The 17,060-nt window shown below is 35.9% G+C and overlaps 1 protein-coding gene across 2 annotated transcripts in view; it reads right to left on the bottom strand.

Moving 5' to 3' along the window:
- abtb3b (ankyrin repeat and BTB domain containing 3b) overlaps positions 1-17,060 on the bottom strand; it is a 112,615-nt gene that overhangs the window by 36,690 nt on the left and 58,865 nt on the right. For both annotated transcript variants that reach the window (XM_087798127.1, XM_087798128.1), the window contains exon 2: positions 1,808-1,957. In XM_087798127.1, the coding sequence (XP_087654253.1) occupies positions 1,808-1,957 (150 nt within the window). The remainder of the gene's footprint in view (positions 1-1,807; positions 1,958-17,060) is intronic.

Raw genomic sequence — 17,060 nt, 5'->3', positions numbered from 1 at the left:
CTTCCCTTCTTTGTTCCTTCTTAATCTCAATCACGGTCGGTGGAAGTCAGATAATGTAAACATTGTCCACAATCAGCGTTTCTCAATTATTCATTCTTTCCATCTGAAGCCGATTGTCTATTTGCGAATCTTATGAATTCTTGTCAGCGGCTGATAAGATCTGCGGCGAGATTATCTCGTTCATTATCCATCAGAGGCTCTTTTTCTATTCCTCACATCCGTGCTTGCCGTGTCAACAGAACAGAATGAGTCGTCATCTGGAGCGCCGCCGATCACCTCACTGTGCCTTCGACTTCTCCTGCTTGGTTATCTTTAATGGGACGTTAAAATGTGTGCTCTGCCGGAATTCAACAAAACGTCATTTCAGATCGACTTTAAGAAGCTTACGAAGACGGTTAACCGCAGACATGAGAGCTAATGCTAATTCACACCTTTATGTTGAAGTATAAAGCCCGTTTCTTTGGCCGCATCACTCTCTCACTCGCTGGATTTCATTTCAAACAAGCATCCAACTGCGAGTCTGAGAAAATGCTAATGGGATGCTTTTGTCCTTCATAAGAAATCAGTGGATTGCACTTCCTGTGTGTGGAAGATCACTTATATAGAGTAAGTGGTCTTTGTCATGTGACCATGGTAGATGAAATGCACTAAAGGATATGAGTACCAGTACGAGTGGCTGTTCTGAAGATGAATCTCATGTTTTTAATTGAATAAATCAAAGGCAATCTGTGGTTCCGCTATCCAAGCAAACCCCTGTACTAGGATACTAGCTAGCATGTATGGTACCAGCAAAAATAGTCATGTGTGGAATAAATAACTCCAAACAAGTAACTTACAAGGGCAGAATGTTTTCATTTAAAAATATTTATGCTAAACTTACAATTATATTATTTATTACAACTTTGGAACGTACAATCCAAAGTAAACATATTTAGTTTAGGACTTTTACTTCTTTTAATCTCTCAAAATAATTGAAAAAAAGTATTTTTAATCGCGTCCTTTTATATAATCTTATATGTTTTGCCTGTAGTTTAATGTTTAAAATGTAATGTTAGTATTTCATTTAAGTAAAGTTTCCACATCAAATCAAAGCATCTTATTATTTGGACATTATCTGTTTTGTTATTTTCTGTAATGACTGATTTAATTGTTATTACAGCAGTGGCTGAAGTACCAAGAGACTTTTTGAAGTTACACAACAAAATTGGCCATTAAGAAAATAATTATTTACAAAATTGCAGTTCCACTATCTCAACATAAGGGGGAGCCTGGGACACACTTTTAAATTCTACTGATTGGGCCTTTAAGGCTCCTTTTAAAAATCTTGTTCGCCCCTCAGTCAGATATGCTTAGAAATATGGCCTTAAGAAAAAGTAATTGTCCGCCACAATAGTCTTGGTTTGGAGCTATTGCCACTCTGCAAAATGGTATTGTGAACAGGAACATTTCTTCAAGCTTGGATATTCAATATGTCGAAACTTGACATGCGATAATTACACGTCTACGAAGGAGTCATGGAGAAAATGTTGCCTTAGCTTACCACTGAGTTCATGTCAGGGATTTGATCGGAAGCAGAAGTCGGTGTTTGTACACGCCGGTCACGTATCTCTGCTGCTCACTGCCTAATTTAGAAGTCGTTATTTTATTCATTATTTTTGTGCTTCTCCAAAGCAAGTTTTCGAAAAACCTAATCAAGTTATTACGAATAGCTTCTTCTTGCTGAAGGACACACTGACAGCTGAGCATATTGCAGAGAAAGATGCATGCAGGCCTTTTCTGTCAAACACAAACACGCAGAGTGACTCACTGAGTTCAGAGATGCTGCCCACTCGTGTGGCGAGTAAGCACTGTTCAACAGAGCGATGCTCAGACTGACTGTAGGCGTTTCCCTCTCCACTCTTGGACGCTCGCTGCTGTTCTCTGTGAAGTGTGAGACCTTCAGGTAGGCAGAGAACACCTGAGGACAGATGGAGAGAAGGAGTGACCCTGTTAGTGAATGTTTAAAAGAGTGCTGTGATAAGAGAATTAGAATCGAACGTTCACAAGAAAAGCTTTGATGCACATGTTTGAAATGATAAAATACACGCTTTAAACACAATATTATCACGGGAATGGTTTGTTGAAGATGTTTTTCAATCTCTATTTTTAACCCCTGGAGGATCAAGTGCTGGATGTAAAAATGGGTAAGAAAAAAAATGGAAAAAAGGTTCACAACAGAGCTATTGCCTCAAAAAGCATTGGGTCAGCGCATACATCTGCCAAGGGCAATATTTCACACATTTATAAAAACACAATACTGTATGACATTGAATGAACATGGCAACTTTCGTTAATTGAAGAAGTGTTTTGGTTCAACCCTTGTGTTGTCTAAGGATTAAGTTGACCCGAAGGCCCAAAAACAAATGTGTTTGAGGTATCCCTTGACCCTGAGATAACACAAGAGTTAAGGGGAAAAAATCAAATAAATCTCAATGGAATACAAACTCCAGGTCTACTAGTCCTCTTTAGTCATTATTCAATATTGAACAATAACAAAAGTGTTTCACAGTAACGATGAAGTTTCTTGTTTCCTTCTTTTTGCGTTTACAGATTTTTACCCTAATATATATATATATATATATATAAAATGTAATTTTATTAACCGTGTTTAGGCAGTGATGCCACAATTGGATGATGAAACCTAAAAAGTACTTTTAAATGAACCTACAGAACACAATCATTCTTCTCCTGTTCAACTATTATTGAATCACAAAACTTTCATTTAAAAATAAATAAAAAAACGTCTATTAAAATGTTTATAGACTTTTAATGTTGTTCCAGAAAAAAAAGCAAATGTGGTTTATGAAACCAAATCTTAAAAAATGAAAAAAAAAAAGCTTATACTTGTTTTGCAACTTGAATGTTTTTTATAAACCTTATCCAATGGAAGCAAAATGACATGTATGTCAAAAACAAATATTAAGAGGAAGGTTTTTTTTATTAAGTTTGCTTTTTTAATTGATGCTTTGTGAATTTGCGTAGAAAACCAAGTTTTATGTTTTTTCTTTTTAAAAACCTGACTGCAACTTTTGCCTTACTTGATAGGTAAAAACAAGAAAAAACTAAATTTGTGGAAATGAAATATACAACTCTGCCCTCTGAATGTGTCCATATTAAACATTATTAAAATGTTGTCTTTTATTCTAAATTAGTTTTTTAAGTAGCTATTGAATCAGGCATCATTCTCTTACACATTATTATTTTCATTACCTAAGTGATGATCATGTGACTGGTGTGTTGCCAAAAATGGCGGTTCTTCTTTACTATAAATGAACTGTAACTACATCTGATTAAATCCAGGACTATCTTGTTGTTCATCCTCAGTCTGATTGAGGAAGAAAATTCACCGTGAGAAAGGTTTTTAAATTCAGAAAGTTGGACGTTGTGAACCAAAACAAGCGTCACTTCCACTTCCTTCTAATGTCTCGCTATAGTAATCATTTCAGGATATTCAGAGTTGGCGTCATGAAATGGTAAACCCCAAACTGTTGGCTGTGATTGGAGGAGACAGATGGTTAAATATAATTAATTTTCTCTTCTAAACACCCGCAGCTGTCGGAGGACTGACCAAAGACGTTTCACAACAGTTGTGGACAGACTAAGGGCATTCCCGGAACACACAATCTTCACAACTTATCTTTGAATAGCTTTAGACAACAAAAAAAGCTAAATGTTAATTTAAAAAATAACTCAGAGTTCTTGATGATTTAATAACATCTTGTCATATGAGACCCAGGAACAGAAGACAATGCAGGAAACAGTTGGTAAAATTATAAAATACAATTTTAATTCACAAAGTAAAACAAACAGGAGTCTAGACACAAACATGATACTAAAATATACATTTAATGTGTATTGCACTAAACATTTGATCAACAAATATCAAAGAGCCACAGTTTTAAAACAGGATAAAGACATTAAAAATAGATTAAAAAAAAAAAAGTCGGACGAAAACGGTAGTAATCAAGAAGGAAGTGGTGGCAAGACGCATGCGCCACTAAAAAGGGAGAAAAGTGAATAATTAAAAAAAAAAACTCTCCAAAAACTGAGTAACTTACCTCATACATTAACTGAGTAACTTAGTCATATACCTTTCTGGGCGCAGTTTCAGTGTCATCTGCCAATGAAATAAGGTCTGATTCAGTGGATCTGTTGTGTGGAGTCCCTCAAGGTTCTGTTTTGGGTCGTTTATTTTTTTTGCTGTACTTGATTCCCCGCGGTAAAATCATTCAGAGATTTCCTGATGTTTCTTATCCTATTTTTGCTGATGACATCCAGCTCTACTGCTCTTTTGCTCCAACTGAGCCCCAGAGGCTGAACAGCTTAGTCAATTGTTTGCTAGAAATCAAACAATGGCTGAGTGGAAACACTTTGCAGCTAAACTTGGACAAAACTGTAACTTTGGTTATTGCTCCTGATGATAAATATCCAGGGTTGAGTCAGTACTTGGGTGACTTAAGTCAGTCTGTCAAACTGAGCCTGAGAAACCTGGGTGTTGTATTTGATAAAGACATGTCTCTTGTTCAACACTGAAGAAAAATGACCAGAAACTGTTTCCTTCAACTGAGAAATATCTCTAAACTTAAAAAAATGATGTCACAACACGATCTGAATCTTGTAATCCATGCGTTTGTGTCTTCTCGGTTAGACTATTGTAACAGTTTATTTTCGTGTCTAAACAAGAAGGATCTGTCTCGCCTGCAGTTAATACAAAACTCTGCACCGAGAATTCTGACTCGCTCTAGTAGAAGAACTCACATTTCTCGATCCTTTAAACTCTGCATTGGCTGTAAGGTTCTTACTTTCAGATCTATTCGTGGTCAGACTCCTCCTTACATCAGTGATCTGATCCAGCCTTACACCCCAGCTCGGGCTCTTAGGTCTGTGGATCAGAATCTACTGATGGTTTCTGAACATGCTTTTGGACTAAAACAACTCAAAAACAAGCTAAAGCTAGCTACTTGTAAAAATGTATATATGAAGGCTGGAAGATTTACAGAATTACAAGCCGTTGTGCGCTGTTAGAACACACCCTGTCATCTGTTGATATACAAGCAAACAACAGGAAATGTCCTTACAAAATAAAATATAAATTTAAAGGAAAGTTGCATATCAATACGATTTAAGCTAGAGCAAAAATATTGCAGGACTCTAGTGGAAAATTGGAATAAATACTGTTAAAACATATTCACAATTATTGTTATGTTCACAAATCAGCCATGAAACTAAATCAAATCCAGATGTCGCCATTTCAAATGTCCCCAGTTGCTCGTTGAATAGGAGGGTGGTCCTGAAGGTTTGGCAAGAAGGACACATGAAGTCAAATTCCATTTAATTTTAAACTTACGTTACTCAGAGCAGGTTTCCTGGCTTTCATATGTGATTGCTTTCGGTACTTTCTGCAGAAAGCTTCACGCTGTGCAACACACTTTACGCTGTTAATTTGGCAGAAATCAGACTTTATACTGAGCCAGTAATCATGGAGAAATTAGACCACATTTTAAAATGCGGCTCGTGGTTCAAGTTGAATTCTTTGTCAATTATTGTGGACCGAGTTGAATTATTTTACATTTAATTGGCTATTGGCACAAGGTTTTTAAAAAACATGATATTGTTTCATGACCGTTTCTTTATAATAAAAGGTTAATAATGATTTTGCTTTTATATATATATATATATATATATATATATATATATATTTATTCAATCATTCGTTCTTGCTGCCTTTTGAATAACACTTTAAAGAATGGGAACACAAGTTGAAAGGGAGAAGAAATCTTTTCTTATGAGGAAAAAATTGACAAATTAAGATTAATGACTCAGCTCGGGAAGAGAGACATTTGTTGAGTCAGTGTTTGTAGCTTTTCAGAGGCTAGAAAAGATCAACACACCACGAGCAACTACCAGATGTTTTAGAGTCGTCAATTAACCTTTCTTTGCCTTTGGAGTGTTGGAGAAAAAACAGGCCCAGGGTGGAACAATAGCTTGTTTATTGTTGTTCAGTTAACATAAAATATATCTGGATGTTAAAGTGATTAACAATTTCACTCGTTTTCTACTCACCCTCATGTCGACTAAAGGTTGGGAACTTACCTGTTTTAAACTGGCTTATTCATTTTAACACTTGTCTTTTTGTTTGTATGTGACTTAAATATAATGTAAAAATACAATGAATTAGTATTATTATTATTGTTATTTCTTTTCAGAGTAATGTGTTCCTTCTTTTAGAATTAAAATTGACGTTCATTTGTATCTATAACTCTAAAAAGACACAGACTACTTAGATAATCCCAACCCGTTAGTCCTCATGAATCTGAGTAGAAGATTAGAATATTGAACTTTGGTTGAACAATAATTACTGAAAAAAGACTTTGATCAACTCAGAAAAGACAAATCAAGGTGTGACTATGTTCACGGAACCAGGTCCATTGTTGGACTTGTAAGCAGGTGCTAATGTCAGAAACGGATGTGAGCAACTTCTACGTCGGACCGAACAGTTTAATGTCGGCATTATTTTAAATAACCAAACAGAAAAAAATAAAGTGCATAAATAAATAGAAAGAAAAAGGCAGTTTTTTCTCTCCAACAAGATGGTTATGTTAAAAGGTTTGTTTACTAGTTAACATGTTTATTTTTTTAGTGACTTGAATCCAACATGCATCTTGATTTATTTATTTTTTAAATAAGACACCTTTCATGCAGTAGTAATCCATAAAATCGATTTTTTTTTTCTCTCTCTCTTTGTGGCCAAGTGTAAAATCCCTCACGGATCAATACTGGACCCTGGCCAATCATTTGAGGTTCTAAAACCCAAGTGTGTTCAAAGATGAAGTGTTTACATTCTGTATTTTTATTCTCTTCACCACTTCCATTTCTCCAACAAAAAACAAACAAATATATAACCTTCTCTGTACGATGAATAAAAAACTTCTCCTCAAAGACAAATCAATTCTGAACTTTCTTCATGATGCTGTACGTTAGTCACTCCGCTCTTCGTCCACATCTGTTGTCTGAAGTATAAATCATCACAGACTTTGCTGCTGATGTCTTCGTGCATTTTCGCTGTGTGTGCGTGTGTGAATCATCATGTGTGTGTGATTGTGACTAAGACTAAAAAGTGTGTGTAGTGTTTGTCTGTGTGCGCACGTCCGTGTCGGAAATAATTTATAGATGAATTTGCATCTACTTGTGACAGTTTTACAGTCATTGTTAATCCTGTCAGAGCTGCTGTGATTGTTTGTTCAGGTTATTCCCAGGGATTCACTTCCATTGAACATCAGTCCAGAAACATAGTTGAGCGAGTGCTTTACGTTGTCTGTAGGTGTGTGTAAATGATACTTTGATGAGCTGATACGGTTTTCTCGCCTCCTGACTGCTTCACTAATTTAAACTCTTTTTATCTTTTTTCTTTTTTTGTATGTGTATGAACAAAATGAAAATAAAAGATAATATAAAACAATATGCTGCTACATTTTGGACTTAATAATGTTGATTTAAGGCAATTCAATGCACATTTCTTTCTTATTAGGAAAATAAGTAAAATTGCTAATAATCTTCCAAAGTATAGTTTACAACCAGACCTAAATAAACAAAAAAAAGGCATAAGAAACTTGCACACAGTAATAAGAAGCTTGAACTAAAACATGCTAAAAATGATGCATTAGAAATCTAAGGGGCTTCATAGTTTTCGTGCTCTATCTTCAGACTCGGTGCATGAATCGGTTTTTATCTGTCACCTTCATTTCATTTTTCTTGTGTGAAAACAGCAACACAAAGAAAGATTGATCGCTAGACGTGCGACGCTCCAGAGAAATCAATTCTTTTTAAATACATATTTATTCATTAAGCTGTTTCCTCTACGTCCTTGTACGCAAGTTTCAAAAGATCTTATGAAATGTATTTTTACATCATTTCTGATTAGTCCATGTTATTAATAAATATAATGAGCAAGACATTTTCACATATCAAGCTTTAGCGACATACACATATTGACCAAAGGGGGCGCTACATACACAGAACATTATTTTTCCAAGTCTGGCTCTGGAGGTAAAAGTAAGAAGGGAGTCGACGAAGTTCACTTAATTAACTTCGGCTATCGGTAGAATAGATAAATGTGACAGAAAATATATGAGATTGGTGAGAGTTATTAATAGGAAATTAAATATTTCATGACTTTATAACAGATTCAGCAGCAGCTCTTTTGTCACCAAATAATTACCAACCACACTCTGAAAAAAAAGTAGCTAAGAAGCATCTGAAAAAAAAACAACTGTTGAATAAATTATTTTAAAGCAAGACACATGGAGAGCAGCAGCCAAAAGCCAAACAAGTCAGTGAGAAATCTATGAAAATGTCCATGGATCCAGATGGTTATCTGTATTACTACCAAATTCTAATCACTTTTAAGTTGGTCCAATTCTAACCATCATGAAAATATTTTCACAACGTTCAAATTTTTCATGTTGTTGCTCTGTTTGTCCCAAAAAAACATACAAACAAAAACTTACTAAAATGAACAAGATAATGAACTTTACGCAGGCATTTTCTACAATTATTTTACACACACTTCGACCAAGCTACTTATTAATGTGATTAATTATTACTTTTTAAATGTATCTTAAATGAAAATTGGACAGAAATATACTTATACACATTTCTGGAGTTTTCTTAAACACAACTTGCTGAACAGGTTTTTTTTCCTGGAGGAGTAAGTAAGTAGTAAATAAGTAATAGTCATTTGTAAAGCGCCTTTCTAAAGCAGGGTCACAAAGTGCTTTGACAATCAAAAACAATACACAGTTCAAATAATAATTGATCCCTGAAAGAAACTGGTAGCCAGTAAAGAGTTTTAAGGATTTGGGAAATGTGAGTTCTTCTACTAGAGCGAGTCAGAATTCCTGTAGAGTTTTGTATTAACTGCAGGTGAGACAGATCCTTCTTGTTAAGACATGAAAACAAACTGTTACAATAGTCGTAAACACAAAGACACAAACACATGGATTATAAACTCCAGATCATGTTGTGACACCATTCTCCAAGTTTAGCGATTTTTCTCAGTTGAAGGAAACAGTTTCTGGTCAGTTTTCTGCAGTGTTGAACAAGAGACATGTCTTTATCAAATACAACACCCAGGTTTCTCAGGCTCAGTTTGACAGACTGACCTAAGTCACCCAAGTACTGACTCAACCCTGGAACCTTATCATCAGGAGCGATAACCAGAGTTTCGGTTTTGTCCACATTTAGCTGCAAAGTGTTTTCACTCAGCAACTGTTTGAATTCTAAGCGGTTTGTTTTAAGCTGAGTAAAAAAGTATGGATGATTTGCAAAAGAAAAAGCAACAAAAAAACAATATAATACATTTTTTAGACTAAGATAGGTTGTAAAGAATATCTTCCTCCTCCAGCAATAATTTCGACACACGTACAACAAGCAAAAATATCCTGAAGTCCTTATCTATGGGAAGCTCTGGATACTTTGGTCAGAGCTTCCAAAAAAGAAACTGGTGCTCTATAATTAAACTCAGTAAACACCTGTGGTCTGCTGCAGGTACCAGATGTGCCTCGGTGGTCGGCATCAGCCCCGAGCCGGACCAACTGCTGCTCGCATGGACTACAGATAAATCTCTGACACGACTTTACACACACACAATAAATAAACACACAAGAAGAAGAAAAAAGAATGTTAGATGAATAAACTGTCCCTTTTTTTCTCTTCATTTTTTGATACGGTACCACATTGAAATATGTTGTCTTCATTCAAACTATTACAAATAACAATTATTTTTGAGCAGCAGGTGACCGTAAATATAACCACAGAACTGAGTGGGAAGCACTAATTACCGCACCCTCATTACTCATGACGCTAACAAAAGAATGAACTCCCATGATGCCTTTCTACACACAGCTATTTAGTGCCGGGGATATGGGTCGCTACTATACTGTGTTTAAATCCTACGCCTGGTGCTGTGTTACAAAGCCATCGACGGCTGTGAGAGAAAGACTCGGTCGGCTGGGCGGCCAAGCATCACAGGGAGCCATTCAGGTCACCATTATTGGGGAAGGCTGTTGAGAGGGATGTCGGGTTTATAAAACACTCACCAATTGAAGCGTAAGATAATGATGAATTGCGACTTTAACTTCACATATGCAACTTTTAACTCGTCTGCTCCTTAACCTTGGGTTGTGGCAAAAGCAAACCAGAGCTTTGACAGTGAAGTGCCGAGCGCTCTCAGGGTGGACCGAGGGAAGGTGACTCACTGGCTCTCTGTGTCCTGGTGCTGGTGCTGGGAACATCCGGCCTCAGGGATGCAGCTCTTACATGCCAGCCTCCATCCACACTTATTCTCTGTATGTTTATCTCTTCAGAGAATCTGTCGTTCACACCGGAGCCGCACAGAACAAAGATGAATTGTCGAGCGAGGATGGTGATTAATATTGCGCTCAATGGATTTTCGCACTGTTTGACGAGTATTTCAAAGTATTTTTACTCTCCCGGATCAGGAAAGAAAGCAGGTGAAAACTCATTATGATATTAAGAATGACAGCTGAAAGTAGAGGTGGAACATCAGTCAATATACTTTGACTCACTTTCAAAATTGTCCTAAATTATATATTTGGATTCCAATGCTGCTTATAGCATCTTTAAGAGAATGTATGAAGTGAAAATCAAATCTCTCGCTCACAAGAATACAAAGGAGAAGCAGAAGGTGCTGACTCACCACTGCACCATGAGGCTTAACCAGCTAAAAAATGTCTTTTAAAAAAGACATTTTTCTTTTTTGAGAACTGAAACATATTTCTTTCTTTTCAAACAGCTTCAGTCATTATGTTTACAAAAGAATGTCAGCAACTGATGGACTGATACACTTCCTCCTACCAGATTAGTTGTTTGATAACAGTTGAACATTGTTGGATAACATTTGAACATTGTTTGATAACAGTTGAAAAAAGTTTTATAACATTTGAAAATTGTTTGATTTTATTTGAAAATTGTTGATTTCAGTTCAAATAGTTTGATTATAGTTGAAAATTGTTTGATTACAGTTAAAAAAAAGTTTTTATAACAGTTGAAAATTGTTTTATTACAGTTGAAAATTGTTTGATTATAGTTAAAATAGTTTGTTAACAGTTGAAAAATGTTTGATTTTATTTGAAAATTGTTGATTACAGTTGAAAAAGTTTGATTATAGTTGATTTTTTTTTGATTACAGTTGAAAATGGTTTGATTAAAGTTGTAAATTTGTTGATTAGATTTGAAAATTGTTTGATAACAGTTGAAAAGAGTTTGATAACAGTTGAAAATTGTTTTACTACAGTTAAAAATTGTTTGATTACAGTTGAAAATTGTTTGATTATAGTTGAACATTGTTTGGTTGAAGTAGAAAATAGTTTGATAACAGTTGAAAATTGGTTGACTATAGTTGAAAATGTAACTGTTGAATGTGAACGTAAAGTAATAATAACAAAAAAAAGAAACTAAAAATTACTGAAACATTCATTAATATTCACAAGAGTGAAAAATAATGAACCAAAGATTTAAATCAAGGGTGAAACTCAGTTATTAACTTTATAATTATTACTTAAGGATGTATAATGACAGGCAATTACAGCAGCCACCTGCTTTTTCTTCAGCAGTGTGTTTTAGTGTGTGTTAGTGTGTGTGTTTGTCATACGCCAGCGACTCTGACTCAGCGAGGAGACGAGAGTTAAAAGCGAATGATGCTCGGGGCGAGACACTGTCACTGGAGAAGAATTAATGTGAAGAGCAGCTCCATTAAGAAGCCACTGAATGCACCTTACTCATTCCCTGTGATAGTCAGACACACAACAGGGATGTTGTGTACTTACAGTGACGGCAAGTAAACAGCATTAACATCAGATGCTTCTTTGGTTTCACAGCTTTTAATCATTTATATCTCAATGACGTTTCCATCAAGAGAAAACTCTCTTAATTGTACTTTATTTATTCAAGTTAAAGCAAAAGCTCAATCTGTTCAGTCGTGTTAATGTGTCGACCTCTCATGACGTGCAGCTCCTGACGTGCATGTTTGTTCATTATTTAAGTTTGGATGTGAAGCCGTAAGAACTCACTCAAGCCATAAAAGCAATAAACATGTACTTCATGTGCAGATACTAGAGCTGTAGTGTTTTCTTTTGACTCACTTTTCTCAACACAACAAACATGTGACTTCTTCAGTTACTAGGTTGAAAAATATCGTGCACTTCGTGTTCAATTCATTAAGATGGAACTGTTTATAAATGATGAAAACTTCTCTGCCCATCCATCCTTCCTCTATCAATCCAACCATTAATTCATACATCCACCCATCCTCTTTCAATCCATCCATTTATTTATCCATTCAGACATCCATCCATCCATCTATTTATCCATCCATTCATCCAAATTTCCATCTATCCTTCCCTGTATTTGACCATTCAGACATCCATCCATCTATCTATTTATCCATTCAGACATCCATCCATCCATCTATTTATCCATTAATACATCCATTGATCTATTTATTTATCCATTAATACATCCATTTATTTATCCATTCATACATCCATTTATCTATTTATTTATCCATTAATACATCCATTTATTTATCCATTCATACATCCATTTATCCATTTATTTATCCATTCATTCATCCATTTATCCAGCCTCTATCCATCTATCCGTTCATTCATCCATACATACATCCATCAATTTATTTATCTATTCATACATCCACCCTCTATCAATCCATCCATTTATGTATCTATCATCCATCCAATAATCTGTCCATCAATTCATCCTCCCCCCTTTTAACCATTCCTCTATCCATTCATACTCTTTCAACCCATTTATCAATCCATCATCCTTTCATCCATAATTCTATTTATCAATTTTCTGTCCATTTGCCAATTGATCTTTTCTATCCATCTTCTATCCATCCATCAATCTAAAGAATACCACTTGAAATCTGATAATGGGCTGTGAAAAAATTAGATGAAGCACATTTTTTATTTTTTATTTCTGTTCTTCCTCTAATATCACACACTTCTAAAAACTATAAACCATTTTTAGAAGTGAATAATTAAATATGATTTGAAGCAAAGAAAAAAAAATACCTTGTTGCTAATTAATTTTTCTTTTGCATGAAACAACAAATCAATACAATATCATGAAAGAAAACATTGTGACATAATGATAATTATTGTTATTTTATTTTAAGTCTAAAGTTGTTTTTTATTACTTGTCAGTAAGTTGCCACCATCACTTGTCCATTCTGATTCTTAAAACTAAATAAATAAATAAAATGGCCACATGATACTTTTTCAAACCTCATACTAGATCTTCTTAGATTCCCAGTATTGACATAGTAGTTATTTTGATGCTGAAGGTACGAAAAGCTGATTTTTTTTCTTTCAGGCAAATCAAGCGCGGCAAAGATTGAGGTCGCACTGTTCACCCCCATCTGGTGTACGGAACCAGTAGCTCCGAAACCCTGCACTTAAATCTATTTTTGGATAAGAAACACACTCATGAAGCTTCAATTTCAGATAAGACTCATAAGATTTCATTTCGATGAACTCCAGCGGCTCAACAAATGAGCGGATCAACAGAGGATTGAAGAGGAAAAAGGTGAAGCAGCAGCAGCAGGAAGGAGCTTTGAAGGGTTAACGCTGCTGTAACTGTACACAGATCGGTGCCGTGCCGCCCCTCTCCTGGCACCGGCGCCGGCTCTGCTCTGCCGGACCAGATGGGAACCATATGTACACCGAGCGGGTGATCATGGAGTGAGACGGATGGAAAGTGGGAAAGTAAGTCGTGACATGTGTTAGAATGTGTTAAAATGTCTCTCCCAGCAAAAAAAAAAAAGACAAAAAAGCTGCTTTATTCGTTGCTTATCAACTTCATCAAGTGCGAGAGGGAGGATCTCGCTCTGCACTCTCAGGTGACCACAGTTTGAGGTGCAGCCACAAGTGTTTAATGGGTTCGCCTCGGTGCCGCAGCGGTGCTACAGACTCCAAGCGTTCAACCACAGAAAAATTCATGAACACATGCACATGTCGGACGAAATCAAGCAGGGGAGAAGAAGAGAAGTCATGTGGAGGAATGTTTAGCGAAACATGCGTTGAAAGCTACACGCAGCATCTTGAACGAACATGCTGGACACGTCGTGATTATTCCCTCGTAATTATGTAAAAAGTGCGATTCAGTTCTGAGGAAACATACATCTGTGAGTGATGTTGCGTGAGGGAAACGAGGAAAGCTTCCAAATGAACGACAACAATAGAGAGCAGATGTTCGGAGGAGAATTTTGTGCATAATAATTCCTGTTTATTTCTGCAATAGAGCAGTTAGAATTCTATGTTACTTTCTGATATTTAACTTTTTATCACCAAAAACAAAACATAGCAACTGAAAGAAACCTCGAAATGTTGTGGAATGGAAATAAATCTGGTTTGTATAGTCATTTTATTTTCTCTAGTTATACTTTTTTATAAAAACTTAACTCTACAAAAAACTATTTTCATTGTTCAGATGGAGATACAATTGGGAGGTTACTTCTAACTTTGTTAGTGTCATGTGATCGTTCATAACCAATGGATAATTACTTGTTTTAATAATATGATTCATTAGGAAAGTTTAAGGTGAAAGCGAATAATAAAAAGTATATTTGGTTGTCTATATGTTCCTTGCAATGAAAGGGATGGATAGAGAGAGGGATATAGGATGGATGTACGGATGGAGGATGATGGATGGATAGGAGATGGATGGAAGGATGGACAGAAAGACAGTTGGATGGATGATGAACATTGGATGAATAGATAAGGGATGGATGGATGGAGAACGGATGAATGAATGGATGGATGGATGGATGGATGGATGGATGGATGGATGGATGGATGGATGGATGGATGGATGGATGGATGGATGGATGGATGGATGGATGGATGGATGGATGGATGGATGGATGGATGGATGGATGGATGGATAACTAGATGGAGAACGGATGAATGAATGGATGGATGGATGGATGGATGGATGGATGGATGGATGGATGGATGGATGGATGGATGGATGGATGGATGGATGGATGGATGGATGGATGGATGGATGGATGGATGGATGGATGGATGGATGGATGGATGGATGGATGGATGGATGGATGGATGGACATATGACAGACAGACGGATGGATGGATTGATAACTAGATGGAGAACAGATGGATGGATGGATGGATGGATGGATGGATGGATGGATGGATGGATGGATGGATGGACATATGACAGACAGACGGATGGATGGATTGATAACTAGATGGAGAACAGATGGATGGATGGATGGATGGACATATGACAGACAGACAGATGGATGGATGGACATATGACAGACAGACAGATGGATGGATGGATGGATGGATGGATGGATGGATGGATGGATGGATGGATGGATGGATGGATGGATGGATGGATGGATGGATGGATGGATATATGACAGACATAAGGATGGATGGATGGATGGATGGATGGATGGATGGATGGATGGATGGATGGATGGATGGATGGATGGATGGATGGATGGATGGATGTATAACAGACAGACGGATGGATGGATGGATGGATGGATGGATGGATGGATGGATGGATGGATGGATGGATGGATGGATGGATGGATGGATGGATGGATGGATGGATGGATGGATGGATGGATGGGGGAACAGATAAGTAGGTAATATTGTAAAGGTTGATAGATGATGGAATGATTAATTCATGTATAGACAGACAAGATATAAAAAAAACTGTTATATTTGGAGAAAACACATAGAAGTTACAGTTGTTTAAAAACTTTACTAAGAATTTAGATGATTTAAGGATAAAATAAACCCAACAATGAACACCTGTCCTGCCACTAAAACAATTCAATTCCTTTCAATGTTATTTAAAGTTTCTTATCATAACAAAGTGAGCAGGAAGTTGGTAATTTCCTGATTGATCCCTCATTGGACCATGTCTGGCTTCGACACAGACCAGTGTCTCGTGAAACTGGGAGAACTCGTTACCTTGTCCAAGGACACTCTGTGAAGACTTTTGCCAGAAGACTCGGGGGAATTAAAGAATCCAGTTAATCATTTGGTCACCCTATCGCCCTCTGCTGTGTCATTGATGCATGAGCTGAGAGTGAATGGTGCGAACGCTCGGCTTTTAGATGTGATTGAAAACCTGCCTCGTCATTGACTTTCCTTGGGATAAGTGCATTAGAAAATACAAAATACACTAAATTAATACAGTTTTAATCCAGGTCTCATTTTGCTCCTGTCGACACTCATTAGCTTTGAAATGTAGATCCATTCAAGAACCAAATTCTCGTGAGGCTAACATTGAACAAAAGAAAGAAATTAAAATAGCAAAACAAGACTTGAAAAAAGAGTCAAATTTAATTATTTGAGCTCAAAAAAGTCCAGACAAATAAAATCCATAAAGGGCCTCGTTGAATAGTGTTATTGTCATTACGGGCCATTTAAATAAAGTTGTAAATAAACAGTGAAAACAAGTGTGGTCACGCTTTATAGAACATTTCATTGTATTGTATTTGTGGTAATAAAATAGTTAAAGCAATTGTTAAAACAGGATTAAGACAGTAATTAACAGTAATACAATACAAAAAATACAATAATAATTAAAATAATAATAATAAGATGTCCTATAAGATAAGATGCCAAAACTAATTACTATCAATAAATCCTGATTTTGTTTTTATATAAGATTTTGAAATCATTATATACAAATATAAACAGAAAATAATAAAGTGTAGTTAAAAGAAACGTATTAATTGGCTAAAATAATTATTAATTTTAAAGCAAATTATTATATTAAAACTGGTCTTAATTGCTTAAGTGAAAAAAAACAGCTTTAAATGGAAATAAACATAATACCAGGAAAATAAAGTCAAATGGAAATATTGTGAAATGAAGGAAAGGAGAGCAAAATACTTTATGAGAAGCATGTCAGGCCAATAACCACACATTACT

Source organism: Callionymus lyra, chromosome 8 (genome assembly GCF_982586985.1).
Source record: "Callionymus lyra chromosome 8, fCalLyr1.hap1.1, whole genome shotgun sequence".
Taxonomy (NCBI): Eukaryota; Metazoa; Chordata; class Actinopteri; order Syngnathiformes; family Callionymidae; genus Callionymus; species Callionymus lyra.
Note: the sequence above shows the minus strand (reverse complement) of the source record. Positions and strands in the feature narration are given on the sequence as shown.